The sequence below is a fragment of the Sciurus carolinensis genome, chromosome 3 (genome assembly GCF_902686445.1).
Source record: "Sciurus carolinensis chromosome 3, mSciCar1.2, whole genome shotgun sequence".
Classification (NCBI taxonomy): Eukaryota; Metazoa; Chordata; class Mammalia; order Rodentia; family Sciuridae; genus Sciurus; species Sciurus carolinensis.
In genome coordinates this window covers 82,982,785-83,001,764 of record NC_062215.1, presented here as the reverse complement: position 1 = coordinate 83,001,764, position 18,980 = coordinate 82,982,785, and the positions used below count along the sequence as shown (strand labels likewise).

Below are 18,980 nucleotides of genomic sequence, written 5' to 3'. Positions count from 1 at the left end.
TGTCACTTGGTAGAACTGGTTATTATTTTGAAATTAGATATTTACCTGAATTGATCAGAATATTTTTCAAGTAAATGGGTTCTGAAAAAAGCAGTGATGTTATTTGCAATTTCATTTCACTAGCAAGAACTTCCTAAAATATTAATATCATATTAACACAGACGGCTAAATAATAAACTTTGTTATATTGGATGTGTTGGTACACACCACTACTCAGGAGACTGAAACAAAAAGATCACAACTTTGAGTTCATCTAGACAATGTAGTGAGACTCTGTCTCAAAAAATACATATAAATAAACTTATATTAATCTATAGTAAAGATGTGTGGGTGTAGATGATTTCAGTCCTCAAAGGAACAAGAAACAGGCTTCAGAGAGCAGAAGCAAGATGGTGGTTGAGATTATCTAGTGATTTTCTCCCCACAGACTCTCTGAGTTTAACAGCTATTCACATACTAGACTACTTTCAAAAGACCTAAGGAAATCAGGGGAGAGACTATAGTGCCTGCATTTAGTTCAAAATAAAAGACCATAAAGAAGTCAGGAAGGGAAAAGTTACATATGCCAACCCTCCCCCAACTCCAAGTAAGAAAAAGTGCAGACCTTAGACTTGAAACCCAGGACCAAACCTAGCACAGTGAAATATAGTGTTGGGCAAAGTCCCATGACCCCTCTCCCTGCTCCTACCAGGCCAGTACTCACAGACTGAGTCACTGAAACTAAGTCGAGGTAACTGACAGTAATGACCACCTTTCCTCCAACCTCAGGTGGCAAAAGTGGGAAGCTTTTAGATTATCTGAATTCAAAATGTAGTGTAGAGGCATGGTAATCAAAATAGCATAGTGTTGATATAAAAACATGCACATAAACCAGTGAATTACAGTAAAGAGAGTCTAGAAGAGACCCACACATCTACAATCAACAGACTTTTGGTACATATACTAACGTGCATAGGAGAAAGGAAAGTCATTTCAATAAATGGTGTTAAGGAAATTGGATATCCACATGCAAATGAGTAGAACTCTCCTTACCCCTAATCAGTTACAAAAATCAACTCAGAAAAACTAATACTTAAATGTAAGTCCTGAAACTATACTACTACTGGAAGAAAATATACTGTAAAAATCTGAGGACTTTGGAGTGGGCAAATAATAAGTAGGATTGCTTGAACATACATCAAGAAGAAATAAAACCAAAATATCAAAGAGACATCTGGACTTCTATATTCATTGCAGCACATTAAAAATAGCCAATAAATAGAAACAACCTAAGTATCTATCATCTAATAAATAAAGAAAATGTACATAGCACAATGGAATATTATCTAGTCATAAAAAATGAAATCTTCCCAGTGACTGAGGCAAGAGGATCTCAAGTTCAAAGCAAGCTTCAGCAAAAGTGAGGTGTTAAGCAACTCAGAGAGATCTTGTCTCTGAATAAAATACAAAATAGGCCTGGCGATGTGGCTCAGTGGTCAAGTGCCCCTGAGTTCAATCCCCAGTAAACCCCCCCCCAAAAAAAAAGAAAAAGAAAAAAGAAATCCCATTATTTGTAGCAACGCGAATGGAATGAAAATCATTCAGCCAAGTGAAATGCACATAGAAAGTAAGTAACATGATTTTATTCATCTAAAATCATTTTATTCATCTAAAATCTAAAGTTGATCTCAAAGGAGTTGAGAATAGAATGGTGGTTACCAGGATCTGGGAAGAATAGTGAGGAAAGAGGGACAGAGAGTAGTTGATCACTGAGTAATAAATTACAGTTAGGAGTAAGACACTCTTGTTTGATATTGCACAGTAGATTGACTATAGAGAATAATTGTCTATACTGTATTTCAGAAAGTTATTAAAAAGAATTTTGATAGTTCTCACTATAAATAACTGATAAGCATTTGAAAAGATAAATATGTTTAACCTAAGTATTACAATGTACACGTGTATCAAAATATTCCGTGGTACTCCAGTAACACATACAATTTTTGTTTATATGAACTTGTTAAAAAATAAATTTTATAAAACCTCTTCTTGAATCTATAAAGTAATTGAAAACCCAAAACAAGTAGATCAAAGCTAAGTAAAAATAGTAAAAATGTTGAAAGGAATTATATAATCAAATATTAAATGATGGTATAGGAGTCCAGAAGATGAAGATATTGGGTAAGAACTTTAAAAAAGTTGGGAAAAAACAATGCTTGAAAAAATGAGAAGCCTGAACAGGACCAGGGTGTTGGTTGGTGGGTACCATAAGTATATATAATGTAAAATAGGTATGGACCCACCTTTTGACTCAGTTATACCTCTCCTTGGTTTAAACCAAAGAATTTGAAATTACTACAGTAACACAGCCACATCAATGTTTATAGAAGCTCAATTCACAATAACTAGATTGTGGAACCAACCTAGATGCCCTTCAACAGATGAATGGATTAAAAAAAGAACTTTGACATATATACACAATGGAATATTATTCATCCATAAAGAAGAATAATATTGTGGCATTTGCAGATAAATGAAATAAGTGAAATAAACCAATCCCAAGAAAGCAAAGGCCGAATGTTTTCCCTGATAAGTGGAGAATTATATATAATATGGGTGGGGGGTGGGGAGGGAAAGAAGAATGGGGAAACTATAGATTAGGTAGAAGGAAATGAGAGGGAGGGGGTATAAAAAATGGTGGAATGAGACAGACATCATTACCCTATGTACATGTATGATTACATGAATGGTATGAATCTATATGGTGCACAACCACAGAAATGAAAATTTGTACCCCATTTGTGTGCAATGAATCAAAATGCAGGCTCTAAAAATAAAAAAAATAAAATAAAAAAGTTATGGAACAGTAAACAACAAATGATTGCAGCTATTTTGTAGGGAATTAGTAGAAAACAAACATGAAAACATATGTTGAATTTTATACTTACTAGGAAGCATGGGTCTCTTTGGAGTGTGTGAGAAGATGCAAAGTGCTGTGTATATGAGGTGACTATGCAATGGGAACAACTAGAGGCACAGGAAACCCCTGGACACTAACAATCATCCAGATGAGATGTCATAATCAAAGTACTAATACAAGAGACAGAGGAGTAATGAATATAAGGGTGAATACGTGTGCGAAATTTGAAGATAGGGTGTAGCCAATTTTGTTTGCCTTTAGTCTACTGAGTTTTATGTTTCCACAAGATGTTTATGTGATCTAGCATAGCACTGGGAATTTAGAGCTGGCAAGTACAAAAGGTCAAGATTTGAGTTGAAAGTTTAAGAATCCATATAGGAAAATGTCAGTGAAAATGATCACTCAAAGAGAAACTGTGGGGGAATAAATGTCCAGGGCTGAGCTTTGAAGGATGCCTTTGTTTTGATAGCAATTGGGAGGAAATAACATATAGAGATGTTTGAGGAAAGAATACCAGGACAAAGTAGTGGTTCAAAGCTAGAAGGAGAGGGTTTCAAAGTCATCCTGTTCTTCACTGTTGCATGCTGTGAAGTCCAGGGAGGGAGAGATTAATCACAGGGGAAGAGCACATTGCATGTGGTCAGTGCAGGTCAATGGTGATGTTGGATGCTTTCTATTTCAGGAGAGCGAGAACTTGCCGCTGCTCCACAGGAGATGTGGATATATGACGGACAGAGAATAAGGCAGAATTCCCCATACAATATGTCTGTTGGGATTATTGTGAAAGGGACCGGGACAGAGAAAAGACCTGAATGAGCCTGCTTATATTGTTTTTAATATAGAGAACTATATTCACTGTGAAAACTATAAGTAGCTGGGAAAAAGAGACAGAAATCAAAGATATTTGAGAATCCGGAGCACATTGATTTGGTTACAAAACAGAGATCTTTGCACAGGAGAAAGATTGCCTCTTCCCAAAAGTCAGGTAGAAAAACAAAACCAAACCCATGTGCACAAAAGTAGATTTTGAGGTAGAAAAAATGGGTAGTGATGCCATATCTCATGACCCACAGCTCTTTAAAAAGTGAGGAAAGTGTTTCACTGTTGTGAGCAGTGTTTTAGGAGAATTGATTGAGGGACCTACCTGATTTCAACTTTGAATAGCTCCATATTCTTGATTTACCATGAATATGCTTAATTAAGGAATAAAATCTTAACTCAATATTTAACGATTCTTTCCTAACGGTATTTGAACATTTTCTGTGAAAATCACTTTAATAATATGTTCTACAAAAGGCTCAATTTTAGATTTCTCAGTTTATGTATTTCTTTGAAAATTATGGGATACAACAAAAATATTATTTTAGACATATAAATAGATCATTTCAAATGAAGATCATGTTTGGATTAAATTTTCTCCAAGAACTGATTTTCCCAAGATCTTTTACACTATTTGAACTCTTTATAGTTAGGTAGATTTAATTTTAAAAAATTTAAAGCAAATTGTGTCAAAATTAAAAGTATATATGCATTATCAATAATAACACCATGGAGAACTAAGAAGGTGAGTTTATATTGACATACATAAGGAGTGAATTTTGTCAACTGTCAACTTCTGAGCAGCCACCCAGAAAAAACAGTTAGCTAAGTTGAGTTTATTACCTGTTGCTATCAATAAAGACAACATTTCAAGAGTTTTAGGGTGTCCTGATAGAGGGGATCAGAAGAACATATGTATATATTTGAAGATCTGAGTCTGAGTAGTTAAGACTGTTCTTTCCATGTGAGGGTCCAGTTGTGACTGGGCATCTATCATTGTATTGTAGTTTAGTTAGTTGTTTGACAATGAGCAATTTGCCCAATTTTAGAAGTGAATCCATAGATTTGAGAAATTGATGTTCAGCAAGTTCATAAAAAAATCGAAGATTTTGTTCTCCAGTAATCTTAACATATGAACAAAGACTTCCGAGAGCAAAAAGTAGATAATATGGATATAGGCTGCCTTGGTTCTTGGTCCTTGTGCAGAGGTCTCAGTTCTTTCAAGACTCATTAAAAGTAAACTGTAATGTTAAATGCTTTATGATCAATTTTGTGAGCAAGAGTATAAAATATAAGACTGCATTTACCTGAAAGATCTTAAACTAGGACAAACTACCATGGTTTTCTTTTTGTTAGTCTAATCACATGGTGGGGTAACAGTTGGTCTGTAATAACAGTAGTTGTTATTTAGCGGTACTGTAAACTAAAAATGCATATCTCAGGGTGGGTAGGATGCACAGTGATTCAATTCTGTCAGATCTTCTCATGAACAACAAACAAAGTTCACTGTGTGCTCAGGATAACTGGCTCTTAACTTTCAAAAAGCCAAAAAGATGGAAAGATTATTTAATCGAAGTACTGTAGAGATGCACATGTGCCATATTTTAAGAATGCTTCAAGTGTACCTACTTTAATCTCCCTGTGTTCATGCTTTACTCCTTGATCTGATTCACTATTACCTCATTACCTAGTATTAAACAAAATACAAGGTAGTCAGTTCAGAACTGTATTTACAGATTGCTATTTATTAATTTAGTAAAAGGAGTTTATAAAGTAGGAGATGCCACTAGTGATTATAAATCAAGCAGTACATAGGATAACTGTGAGATATAACTGACTAATATTCCATTCTGTATATATATACACAGTTTCTTTATCCATTCATCTGTTGAAGGGCATCTAGGTTGGTTCCACAATCTAGCTATTATGAATTGAGCTGCTATAAACATTGATGTGACTGCATTACTGTAGTATGCTAATTTCAAGTCCTTTAGGTTAAACCGAGGAGTGGGATAACTGGGTCAAAAGGTGGGTTCAGACATAAAGAAGAATAATATTATGGCATTTACAAATAAATAGATGGAATTGGAGAATATCATGCTAAGTAAAATAAGCCAATCCCAAAAAACCAAAGGCCAAATGTTTTCCCTGATAAGTGGAGGATGATATATCATGGGGGTGGGGGATGGGGAAGTGAGTGAAGAATGGAGGAACTTTAGATTATGTAGAATGAAATGAGAGGGAGCGGGGTATGAAAAATGGTGGAATGAGACAGACATCATTACCCTATGTACATGTATGATTACATAAATGGTGTGAATCTACAGCATGTACAACCATAGAAATGAAATGATGTACCCCATTGTGTACAATGAATCAAAATGCAGTCTGTGAAAATAAAAAATAAATAAAATTTTAAAAATATGAACTTTAGAAGACTAGATCACAAAGAATGTATAAAAATTAAAGAGAATAAAGACAGATGTGTTTTTAAAATAATTCATAAAAAACCTTTATTCAGTATTAAGCTAAAAAATTATAGTTGAATTTAAGAAAAGTTTTCCTGCTAATACAACGTTAAGTCTAATGGTAAAATTTTTACGAGTGTTATCTAAAGGTATTTTTGAAATTCAAATCTTGGTAGATTTTTCTTCTGTGCAAATCGTTATTCAACAACATTGACTTAAAGAACAAAACAATATGAACAATAGTCTTTATCTTCTCATGCAAACTTTGCTTTCTTCTACTTGGTTCTCAGTGAAATAATGTCTCTCTCTTTTTTCTACTTCTAATACCAAACCATCACTTACTTTAGCTTTTTTCTTACTGTGACAGACACTGAGGCCATGTTACTTTTTCTCTCCCATTGACCAGAGATCATTTTTCATACTAAAACTTTACTTTCACCTCTTCTTTCTCTCCAAGGGCAGAAGCCATATTTCTATTTAGTATTCTTCAGGGAGTTTGTCTTTTGGAAAAAGAACCACTGATTTAGTGTCTATAAACTGTGTTTGTCTCCAAGCTGTGATGGAAGGTAGGGGGAGCCATTTTCTCTTAATTTATTGAGAAAACATTACAAGGAAGATTTTTCAGGGAATAATATTTGATTCTTCTTGCTAATCTATAATGATACGTTCAGCAAAATCAAAATGTGGTCGTGTGTGTGTGTGTGTGTGTGAATAAAACATAATTACAGGGAGGCATGGGTATTAGAACTTAAGTTTGAGGTTGAACTACAACATTAAATTGAGAGCTGAAAGAAGATCATACCATCTTGCAAAGATGAATGAGCAACACAGGTGATTGGTGTTGCTATTCATAAATGAGATATAAAGGAAGATAAATCAAAAGAAATATTTGTTATTTGTGTGAACCTGTTATTAAAGGGGCAAAGTTAATGATAAGAGGAATCCAATTGATTGACAGCTGTTGATAGAAATTCAGAATATTTTAAAGATCTTACACTCTCAGTCTATATGTTCAGACTCAGGGAGTAACTGGAACATCCCTTCTTGATCTCTTTCCTCCTTTCTTAAAATATGATTTGTATTTTCCTGTTCCCATTTCAGGGTTCTAACATACATGTCAAGTATAGCTGTCTGCTTCTGTGGCATCTTTATATAATATGAGTTAATACTGAGCTCTCAGTCTTTTTAATAAAACACTGAATTTTAAAGCACCATTTTTCTTTTTAATATTGATCACTTATCATCTTAATCTTAGGTGTTACTATTTTTTATTATTGAAATAACTGGAGAATTGTCAAAAAAATGTTGTTATGCCAAGTAATCAGAACATATGTTCCTGCAGTTAATCTCCATAGCTAACCATGCAATACACTACCTGTTTCCAAGGACATAGGTGAAAACTTCCAAATATTGAGAGGTTATATTTGTATAAATTTACATATTATAAAGAATTTTATAAGATTGCTCTTTTTTACAAGAATAGGGGGTTAGGTTAGTACATGTAAAACCATGGAATTGGGTAAAACTGGAAAAGACATTATCATTTTAAGAAAGGAGAAGAAAGTATTCAAGGCTAATTTATTTTCTCATCTTCCTTTTCATTTAATTTTATGTATACATTTACCTTGTACACATACATATGGATACTTACACACAGATATATATGTATACAAATATAATCATCTATATGTATATATATATTTATATGTTTATATATGCTTATTATTATTATTATTATTATTATTTTGTGGTAGTGGGTGCTTTGTCACTGAGCTACATCCTCAGCCCTTTTTATTTTTTGAGAAAGGATCTTGCTAAGTTCCTGAAGCTAGCCTTGAGTTTGAGATCCTCCTGAGTCACGTGTACCACCATGCCTGGCAGCAAACATGTTTTTTTTTTAACTCCTTGGTGTTCTTTTATCCTGTAAGTTTCTCCTCAAGTTAATTCTTCTGGTCTGAGGTATTCTTAAAATGATTTCATTTAAAATGTGGTGAAATGTAGCTCAGCAGATATAAAATTAGCCATCCAGAAGCAATGCAACTATTTAGAATGACATCTTTCTCCTGATGTTGATGAAGTATATTTGATGGTACTGCAACACCATAGAGATTTTGATCTGTGATGATATAAAACTCATAAAATACCAGTGAAAAATTCTCTGCCCCAGAGAGGAAGAGGTTAAGTAGGAATTGAGTTGGGGTAGAAGTGCCAGGAATGTGGGCAGGGCTGCCTGAGGGTACTTCAGTTTTTGTTGACTTAGCATTGTGTGCAGTTACCATACTGGGTAGCCCTTGTAAGTTGGAGAAGGAACTCACACACTGGTAATGGCTTACTTTGGAAAATGGATACTCCTCACTGTGTGTCTCATCTCAGAATGGGCAGCAGATTGCCCATATTTTAATTAATTTTCATTTGCTAAATCATGAGACTGAGTGGCCTTCTCACTAACCCTGTGTTCATTGCACAATAGACCATGTGTTAAGCAGGCTTCCTGATCTTTCAAGAGAATTTATGCGCGCCAAGTACAGAAATCTGCTTGGGTTATTGAAGGCTAACGATGATTGTTCTAATGTGTCTGTTTATTATGCACATTTTCTCCCCTACAGTTATTATATTACCTAGTCAATGTATTTGTCAATTGTTAATGTCTTTGTTGTTGCAGATACAGATGTGGTGTATAAAAGCGAGAATGGACATGTCATTAAACTGAATATAGAAACAAATACTACCACATTATTATTGGAAAACACAACTTTTGTAAGTAATCAATAATTAATTACTTAATGCATTTCAGTACTGTTTAGATTGCTCTCTAGATGTACTTGACTTTGTATTCTTCAGTTCTAGCACTTGTAAAGCATTTCAGGTGGAAAGGTCAGCCTGGAATATCAGTAGAATCAGGACATCTATTGATAGAAAATACCCCTGTCACAACCTGCTTCACATGCTTCCCATTTACCTTTTTCACAGAGCATGTGTTCTCAGGGATAATAGTTGCTTAGAGTGAATACTTTTCTTTATATTTTCTGTTGGTTGTATAAATGCTGAGATTTTACAAAGTATGGTTAGCCATGCCCAAGTCATTATTAACTTATTTTGCCCCCTTTATTTTTTTGTTCTTCTTGACTACTTCATAATTCTGTGGGTTCCTGGATCAGAAGAAAGAAGGTTTTCTAAAGTTGGCCTTCCAATGAAGTTGCTATGTTTTAAGTTTAGAATTTAGGATTCTGTCAGGGCCACTTTCATTCTCCAGAATCAATGTTTAGCTAACAATGCTCAAATGACTGAATGTATTTGTTTTGTTCTCATAAAAGTATATAGCATTTGTCTTTCTGATAAATCTAGTTCCCTGGCATGGTGATGCATGCTTGTAATCCCAGCAGCTCGGGAGGATGAGGCAGGAGGATGAGGAGTTCAAAGCCAGGCTTAGCAATTTATGGAGGCAATTAGCAACCAGTGAGATCCTGTCTCAAAATATAAAAAGGGCAAGGGATGTGACTCAGTGGTTAAGCACCCCTGGATTCCATCTTCAGTACCAAAAAAAAAAAAAAAAAAAAGAAGAAGAAGAGCAAGAAAGAGAGACTTATCTATGATTACCAGTTGAGTAAGTTATCATGAATGAACTATTACAAATACTGCAAAATCTAATTACAAGCAATGCTGAAAAGTAATACCATTATTTATTCATTATTTTGTAATCACAGGTTAAATATATTAGATAAGTTCATATGACACAGATGAAATGCAGTGCAAGGTTCAGAGAAGCTTCTCCATAATAAAGGACAAAAATAAACCTCACTGGCTACTTTTTTTTTTTTTTTTGGTGCTGGGGATTGAACCCAGGGCCTTGTGCTTACAAGGCAAGCACACTACCAACTGAGCTATCTCCCTATCCCCTCACTGGCTACTTTTAAACATGTGTTCACACTTGTGTATTTGGGGTAGACATTTTAATCTTTATATTTATCATAGGATAGAGAAATAGAATGCATGGACAAAGAACCTTCTCTTGTTCAGTGCTTTTAAATATTAAGAAAATAGTGGTCATGTAAATTATGAAACATTTATATGTGTATATACCTATTGGACTAAATTTAACCAACCAGCTGATGTATATTAACAATTAGGTCATTATTAGCTGAAATTGGTCACAAGTTTTGTTATAAAAATAAATTAATTTATAGGTGTTCAAGGATTAAGTATTGGGTATGCAACCCTTTTTTAGTACTTGTGGGATACTAAAACTATATAAAGCAGACCTTGAGTTTCTTTGAGGAGATAATACTAACATTTAAGAAAAATCAGAATAAAAGCATAGAGATATATATATTACTTCTTCATGGGATGGTCTTCAGGATCACTAGAGAAAAGTGTAGGAAATCATTAAGATATGCTGCCATTTGTGGAAAAGAAGCCTTCCATAGGAAAATCAGACAGGAAGAAGAAAGTGGGAGTTGGTAGTGAGAGGGTGTGTTAGTGGTAAACTGGGTAAAGTCAATGTGAATTATTTTCCATAAAATTGAGGAATAATAGTAAGTACATTTTCATTTTTTATTTCCTTTGTCATTAGGTAACATTTTAAATGGAGATTATAGGCTTCCAATAGTCAAGCAGGTGGGGTATAGACACTTATCTGTATGTGAATATTCTTTTATGTAGCTAGTCTTACTCATCACTCCATACACAGGTTAATGAGATTTTTCCCTCTGATCACTAATGATGTTTGTTTGTTTCTTTTTAGCATTTATTCATAGTTTTTTAGCCTTCATGACATCAAAAAAGAAACAAAAACAAAGCTTTTATGTTATTATTCCATTATCCCAATGCTTTTGTTGGTGCTACATACCACCCCCATCCCTTCTCATTATAGTTTCTTCCATGTGCTAATTAATGCTCTTTTATCTTTATGGGTATGTGTTTAATCTTTTTAAATCCTTTCCAGGTCTATTTCTATTCTCCTTTGTGTTGACTATGACTCTTAATTACCATATTCGCATTTAGCAAATATTCTCATTTACTGATCTCCTAAGATTCTTAGTCTCCCTAAAGACATTTATGTCACAATGTAGATAATTAAGCAATTTATAAGTCCTAGGAATGTCAGAAATTAGTTCAGGGACTGGAGTCAGAAGGGTTAGGGGAGTGAAGGGTGATATATTTGCCACTAGCTAACCCAAATGAGAGATCAAAAATACAAATTACCCTGATTCTAAATTATTTCAGGCGCATCTGTTTAATCATTTCATATCAACTCCAACTCCAAGTTATATTGTTAAGTACAATTGTGTTTTTAAAGTTCATTTGAGGCTAATATCTGTATTTACTCTTTAAGCCAACTGTTGAGAAGAAATCCATTATCAGAACATAAATGTTTATTCATATTGCAGATATTTCTTTGAATAATTGTCAGTATTTTAATTACAGTCATGCTTAATTGGATTAGAATTAGATCATTATAAAAAGTTTTAGAATAAAAGTATACCAAGTCAATTGAGAAACCTTATTGATAAACATGATAACAGAATACCTTAATGTTTAATATTACTTATCTGCAAAAATATAACTGCTAACTTATTTAAAAAGTATTATAATTTGATATCGCATTGTAATTTTCCAGTTTAAACACATTTTAAATATGATTGATGGATATTTTAGGCTATGTAATCATGGTTAACAGACTCTATGAGTAAGGATAATATTAGGTATGATAGTCAAAAATAAAAGTAATTTTCATGAAATAATAATTTTAAGACACTCTTTTGGAGTGAAGCTAGACAAATATCTAATGAAGGAGGGAATTGAAAAGCATAAAAGTCTTTGACTAGGAGAATGGGAAAGAAGTGATTTAGCCCTAAAATGGTTCTTAATTATTTTTAAGTGTTTAGAAATGTTATCTCTTAAAGCCAGAAGTATTTCAGACAAAAGCACATTCACAATGACATAATGAGGAAAAATGTTTCATACGTATTAACTGTATTCTTTCTGCAATCAATAATTTGAATATCAGCAGAAGTCGTGGCAAAAAACACCAGCAGTCATAAATTGTTCTATCAAATCAATTTTTGAAATTTTCTGGTTGGAAAGATGTGTCCAAGTCCCATGTACTTGTATATTGTTAACATTATCTTTATTTAAAAATTTTCATTCACTAATATGGCAAAAAATGATTTGAGAAAAAAATGTGATCTCAAATATCAGAAAATTTGTGTTAAAATGCATTCTGTAAAAAATAGTCTAAAACAGAGGCAAAAATTCATATATGGCAAGAGTGACTCCAAAGGAATTGTTGTTCACTGTCAAATTTTATCAATCTAGTTCTCCATAAGCCATTACAAGATATTAGCTTCCACTAAATCTGGGGAATATTTTGACTTATCACATACAAATAGTATCAGTTATTTTTCATGACATGCTAGTGGTTTGGGTTCATCTGTCCTTTGGTTTGCTGTGCCATTGGGTCAGTGGGACTGATAGATTCAGCTCTTTGTACCACCATGACATGGGGAAACTAATCATCTGATTCGTGTTTGGAGAAATAGGTGACTTTTGGGGGAAGGTGAGACACACAGCAGCACAAATAAAGAATTGTTACATAAAGAAACCAAAATTTTCATCTTCTAAAATTTGAGGTGAAAAAGGATTATCAAAAAATTCTGATTGGCATGTGACCTCGCATGCTATAATCATAGAAAATTTGTTATTTTTTAAAGTATCTGTCCTTAGCCTATATTTGGGTTTCCCAGTAGCCACTGAGATAAATAGTGTAACTAATACTGATTATACGCATGTGTGTTGTTGTGTTCTTGACAGTACAGTTTTTTTTTTTTTTTTTTCTTTAGGCCAGTGTCTCTCAACAGGGAGTAATTTTGTCCCCAGGAGATATTTTGCAGTTCTGCGCAGTCTTGATTTTCATAACTGGAGGCAAGAGGTTTGCTAAGACAGTCTCATGAGTAGAGTTAAGGGAGAAGCATCCTACAATGAGAACAGGCAGCCCTCACAACACAGATTGCCCACCCAAAAATGCTGGCACTGTCAAGGTTGAAATCCCTGTTGTTGACAGAGATGCAAAGGGAATCCTATGCTGATCAGAAGATAATTTTTTGAGGTGGAATTAAGTGGGTAAATTGTATGGAAGATCTTAAGTTCTGGCTTTCAGCTCCATTATCTTGAGATAATATTCCCTCTTTGCAAGGATTGTATGTTAGTAGAGTCACTTGGCCTTAGTTTCCTGTGCTTCACATTTTTGCCAAGTTCACACTAATAGGGTGACTCCAGTTTTCTTACAATTCTCTAAGGATAATTCTAATTAAAATTTTGTTCAAGTAAGTTAATACCTCTCATTTGATGGTTGCCAACTCTTTTGACCAGGAAGTGATTTTTCCTTTTTACCTCACGGCCCAGGACTCTAACTAGCATAGTCGCTTTAATGGGTGTGCTGTGTTGATGAAGAGTTGAATTTCATTGTCTTTAACTTGAGCATACCTCTCTCTTCTCCACAGAAATTACCATTCCTTATTGTAGGAAACCTTCATAGTTCTTTTATTTTTATTATTTACTTTGAAATAATTAAGTACATTTATACCCGCAATATCCATTTTGAAATTATTTTATATTCATTTAGATAATTTCTAACTTTTAATCATCAAATCAGAATCCAAATATATCTTATGACCCACATACATTCAGGGAGACAAATGGAGCAATGCATTTTTCAGCAAAGTTTTTTTTGAAAGAAAACATCAAATGTATTACAAATATTTAGCTTGTTCATAATTTTCTAAAAGTTGCAAACTTCTAAACTAAATTCCAGAATAGTTTTAAGAGTAGTGGTCATGAAAACAGGAGAATTAGCAAGAGAAGTTCTGATCCTCACCCCAGAGGTCTAATTCAGGCACAAATTTAGTTTTAAATATGAGAGGCCCTACTCATTGTTTCTGTGTATTTGCAAGTATGCACCATTAACCTGTAGTCCATACTATTATTCATGTAGATCCCTTTAGGTGAAAATGGGACCAAAGTAGAAAATTTGACATGGCATCTTAAGTTACCATTGTGAATGATCTAAAAACTAGATTCTACTATCACATGTATCCATGAGGATCAAGTTTTCCAGATGGTATAACAACTTTTATACTTAGTGATGCTGATTGTTACTAAGAAGTCCACATCTATAGCTATATTTAATTATTATGAATATTTTTGAATAAGTTATTCTTGATAGAAACCAAAAATCGTCAAAATAATATATTTTAAATTCTTCTTTGCTTAGAAATAAAGTAGTGAAATAAGCAATACTTTCTTTGATTATTAGTCATCACTTGTTTAACTGTTTGAATAAGAACTTTGTTCAATTTTCTCTGATATACCCTCCTAGATATGTAAAATAAAATGATTACAGTTCCAGTATTTAGTTTTGGGAAGATTCTCATTTAATTCTTTCAGAACTAGAGGGGTATGTCAGATAGGATACTAGAAGATAAAGTAAGCCTGATTTATTGCAATTTACTGTAATTACAATTGTTTTGGAATTTGACTTCCTGAAAGGTCAGCACTCTGATGGGGATCCAGGCAATCAGTCTATTTTGAGCAATCCAAGGCTATAGTTATATGCCCTTGAACATTTTCATTTAGTTCTGCCTTTCATTTTCTTTCTGAATAATTTTATGTATGGCTAATTCCCAGTCATGTAGAACTAATTAGAAAAAAATTTAAATGTGTAAGATACAATGTTTCTGTTAGGCAGGAAAAATAAGTTTTTGAAATCAGGTGCACAATAGGGGGACCATTGTTAATAATAATGTATATATCAAAATTAAACAGAGTAAACTTTAATTGTCTCACTACTAAAAATAATGCATGCATAAGGTGATAGATATATTAATTAGTTTAATTTTGTAATTCCATGTGTATATGTACATGAACATTGCACCTATAAATGTGTATAATTGTGGTTCAGCCCTTAAAATTATGCTAATACAAATTGAATTTTTTAAATAAATTTAAGTATGTAAAAATCCAGATTTTTCTGTTAGTTTATTGTGAAATTTAAGAAAAAATATTTTCAACGGAATTTTGAAATCTTTGAAGATGACATAGAGATAAGTTTTCCTCCGCTTTTTGACCTTTCAAAATATGTCAGTCTGTGCAGCTTTATTGGTGCATGATATGGAGCCATGCATTGGTGAAATTTCTGAGATCTAGGAGCACAATATAATGCTGTTATTTTAATAGTACAGTGGAACTATATTAAATTCAATTTTGATTTGCTTGTGGTATATGTGTGACCTCAAGGAAGATCAATTTTTCACAAATATTAAATGATAATTGCAGCACAGCATAACTACTGAAAAGCATTCCCTTGTCTCCTACTGAAGTTAAAATTTGTAGAAGTTGAGAATAGACTTGCTTGATACATCAGGAGTTGTCTTGAGAACAAAAAGGTCTTGTCTCCTAATTGTATTACTTTTAATATACCTGATTATCCTATTCAAAAAGTTTTCAAGAAATATAAAATTATATTAAAATTCTTTAATATTTTATGCATAAAATATTCTAGGTATATTGTGTATATTTTCCTTAAACCTGTTATGAAAGATACGTGAATTAAATATGAGGACCTGGATTCAATCCCCAGTACTGAAAAAAAAATAAAGGAAGAAAAAGATGATCTCTTATCTATTTATATGTCTGTATCTATATACATATATGCATACATAGGTATAAATAGAGATATCTGTATCTATATGCATATCTATAGATGATTTCTCTATATTCATCTATTTATTAATTGAACTATATATTTCACCACAAATTAGTAATAAAGAAAACATCATATAATGCATGGAAAATAGAAAAAGACACATGTGGTTTCAATTGTGTCAATTACCTTAATTTGGCCTAAATTACCACATTTGTTCTTAACATCGTAAATATATCAATGACTGCCTACATCATCATTCTTTCTATGGAAATATTTTCCAATTCCTGTGCATAAATTGTCTGTGCAAACAAAGAGAAATGAACTTGGTTGATTTTTTTTTTCTGTTGTTTTTGTTGTTGTTTTGTTGTGGGAATTGAACCTAGAACATAGGCATGCCAGCCAAGTTCTTTACCACTGAGCTATACCACAAATCTTTTTATTTTTATTTTGAAACAGGGTCTCACTGAGTTGCTCAGGCTGGCCTTGAACTTGTGATCCTCCCTTCTCAGCCTCCCAGGTAGCTAGGATTATAGCTTTCACACATCACCTAGCACTTGCTACATTTTACACACATACATTGGCACATGTACATCCAAGCAGCATCTGTTATGAACCACTACTTTGATCCTCTTCTCTTCTTTCTCTGTATATATCTGGATGAAATAATCTAGTTTACTTTTGAGATTTTTTTCTTCTCTTAAAAGCATATGCAGATTGTTCTACCTCTTCACCTTTATAATGTTTCTGCCCTCATTATTTAGTTGGCTAATTCATTTGCTAACTGCTCATTGGAGCCCTACCACTTGTCATATAATACTTAAAAGTCTGGAAATACAGGGATGAATGGAAAGTTTGTAAGACCGACAGCAAATAAATTCTCAAGTAAAAATATAAGAAAATGTCTGCTAGTATTCAGTTCTTGGACAAAAATGACATACCATGAGGCAAGAGAATGACTAGGCATTAGAAAAGACCCAGGGTGGAAGCAAAATTTCAAGGTCAGAATGAGTAGTTTTTAGGTTGCAAGAGCAATAAATAACCCAGGGTGGGAGCCTAGTTGGGAACAGGATAAATTTATCCCAAGAACAGAAAATATGTACCTCCTAAGGCATATGGAGCATGGTACAAGAGGAACCCAGGGAGATAACAGGGGAATGATTATGCTGAATTTGGTAGGTCAGAGTTTTCTTTTGTTATCAGTAAGCACAGGTTGAACAAGGAAAGTGGCAATGCCTGAGCATATTTGAAAAGAATTTACTATATTAGGAATATATTCCAGGGATATTAAAATAATAACTGAGACCTCTTTTAAGGTTCCTATAATTGTACAGATAAAAGAAAATGTAGACCTTAAACAATAAAGACACTAATGGAGAAAGTCAAAACTGGGTAAATCAAGAATTTCTTTGGAGGTAGTGTGGACTGGCCTTTGTTGACTAATTGTCTCGAATCCATTGGAAATAGAGGCACAAACATTGTCTTCTAAATTTCGAAATGTTCATTCAGGAAGCAATTCTGTTATTAAGAGATTTCAACCTGTGTGTGTGTTGCTAGGGTTCAAACTTAGGGCCTCAAGCATGCTAGGCCAGCGCTATCACTGAGACACATCTCCACTCCTAAGAGATTCTAACTAATTTTGAAAATAGAATCATTCAGGGTTGTTTTCTGTATATTTTTGGACATCCTCTGTATGTAACAACACTACAGATGAATTTTTAAAGACTTGGTTGCAAAAACAATGGAAATGAAATTAATAATCTTCCATAGAGCATTGAAATGCAGCCCCTGGAGGTTAAAAATTTACTCTTTTACTTATGATTGGTTGAGTCACTTACTACTTTCTATGTGACAGTTTTATTCCATATACTGCAATAGCTACTGAAGATATGATAGTGAAATAAAAAAGAAGTCCTCAGCTCTAATGACCTTGTGGTCTAATGAGGGAGTTGTACACTAATTAAACAATTAGATATTAGATAGTTAGATAATAACAAGGTTATTAGATAAACATTCATAATCTAAAATATGTAATTAAAGTGAGTATAGACATGAAAAGTATGAAACTAACATACCATAGTCATGGTAGAATTTCTAATACATTGGCCTCTTCTATTTTGAAGAAGTCACAGAAAGCTTCACTTGGGATGGTGAGTTATGAGAAACTGACTAGGTAAGGATAAAACTTACAGGTAGCAGGAACTGGAAACTAGATTACAAATTGTCTTCAGGAGAGGATAAATAAAGACACTGCTGTATGACCTGGACTTGAGATCATTAAAAAATGGACTTAGGCTGTGGCAGTGGAGATTGACAGAAGTGAAAAGATTTGAACGATAGAAGTAAAATAAAGCAGAAAATGAGAATGGCAGCAGATGGGGGTGGAGTTTAGTAAGGAGGCATCCAGGATATTCCTGAGAATTCTGTTCCATTCTTATGCATGGAGGAATTAACCGTGAATGTGGGGAAGCCTGTGTGAGAACCAGATGTAAAGGAATGATTGGATGAAAATTTCAGTTAAAGCAGTAGTCAGGGTAAAGTGGAAATATTTATCAAGCAGTATCCCAAATTAAAACATAAAAATAAGTCAAAAACCTAGATTGCACGATCAATGGCATTATTATTAATTTCAAAATATAGAAACATATGTTTACTTAAAGCCAAATTTGATTGCCTTGGGTTATCCATCTGATTATCTACAACAGTTCCCCCTTATCTGTAGAGGATGTATTCCAGTATTCCCCAGCAGATGCCTGGAACTACAGATAGCACCAGACCTTGTAGTTTTTGGTGTAACGAGTTACCTCAAATAGAACACATTTTCTGTTCATGTCTCCCACAAGCAAGCATGATGTCTTTCCATCTTAACTTAGCACTTATGCACTGTGGCATAAGTTTTGCAGCTTGAGGTGTGACAGCAACTCTAGTAGGAATTTCCTTTTTTTTGCCTTCACAATTTCCTGAACAAAAGATTTATTCTTACTGTAGATCTCAGCAACCTTGTAATGTGATGTTTTTCTTTTTAAGTTGAGAACTTTCACCTTTTCATGTAAAAGCATTTCACAGCTTCTTATTGGCATATTCAGTTGTCAGTTTC

The 18,980-nt window shown here is 33.5% G+C and overlaps 1 protein-coding gene across 3 annotated transcripts in view; it reads left to right on the top strand.

Moving 5' to 3' along the window:
• The window catches only part of Dpp10 (dipeptidyl peptidase like 10), a 1,299,115-nt gene that overhangs the window by 974,863 nt on the left and 305,272 nt on the right, over positions 1-18,980 (top strand). For all 3 annotated transcript variants that reach the window (XM_047546244.1, XM_047546243.1, XM_047546245.1), the window contains exon 4: positions 8,849-8,943. In XM_047546244.1, the coding sequence (XP_047402200.1) occupies positions 8,849-8,943 (95 nt within the window). The remainder of the gene's footprint in view (positions 1-8,848; positions 8,944-18,980) is intronic.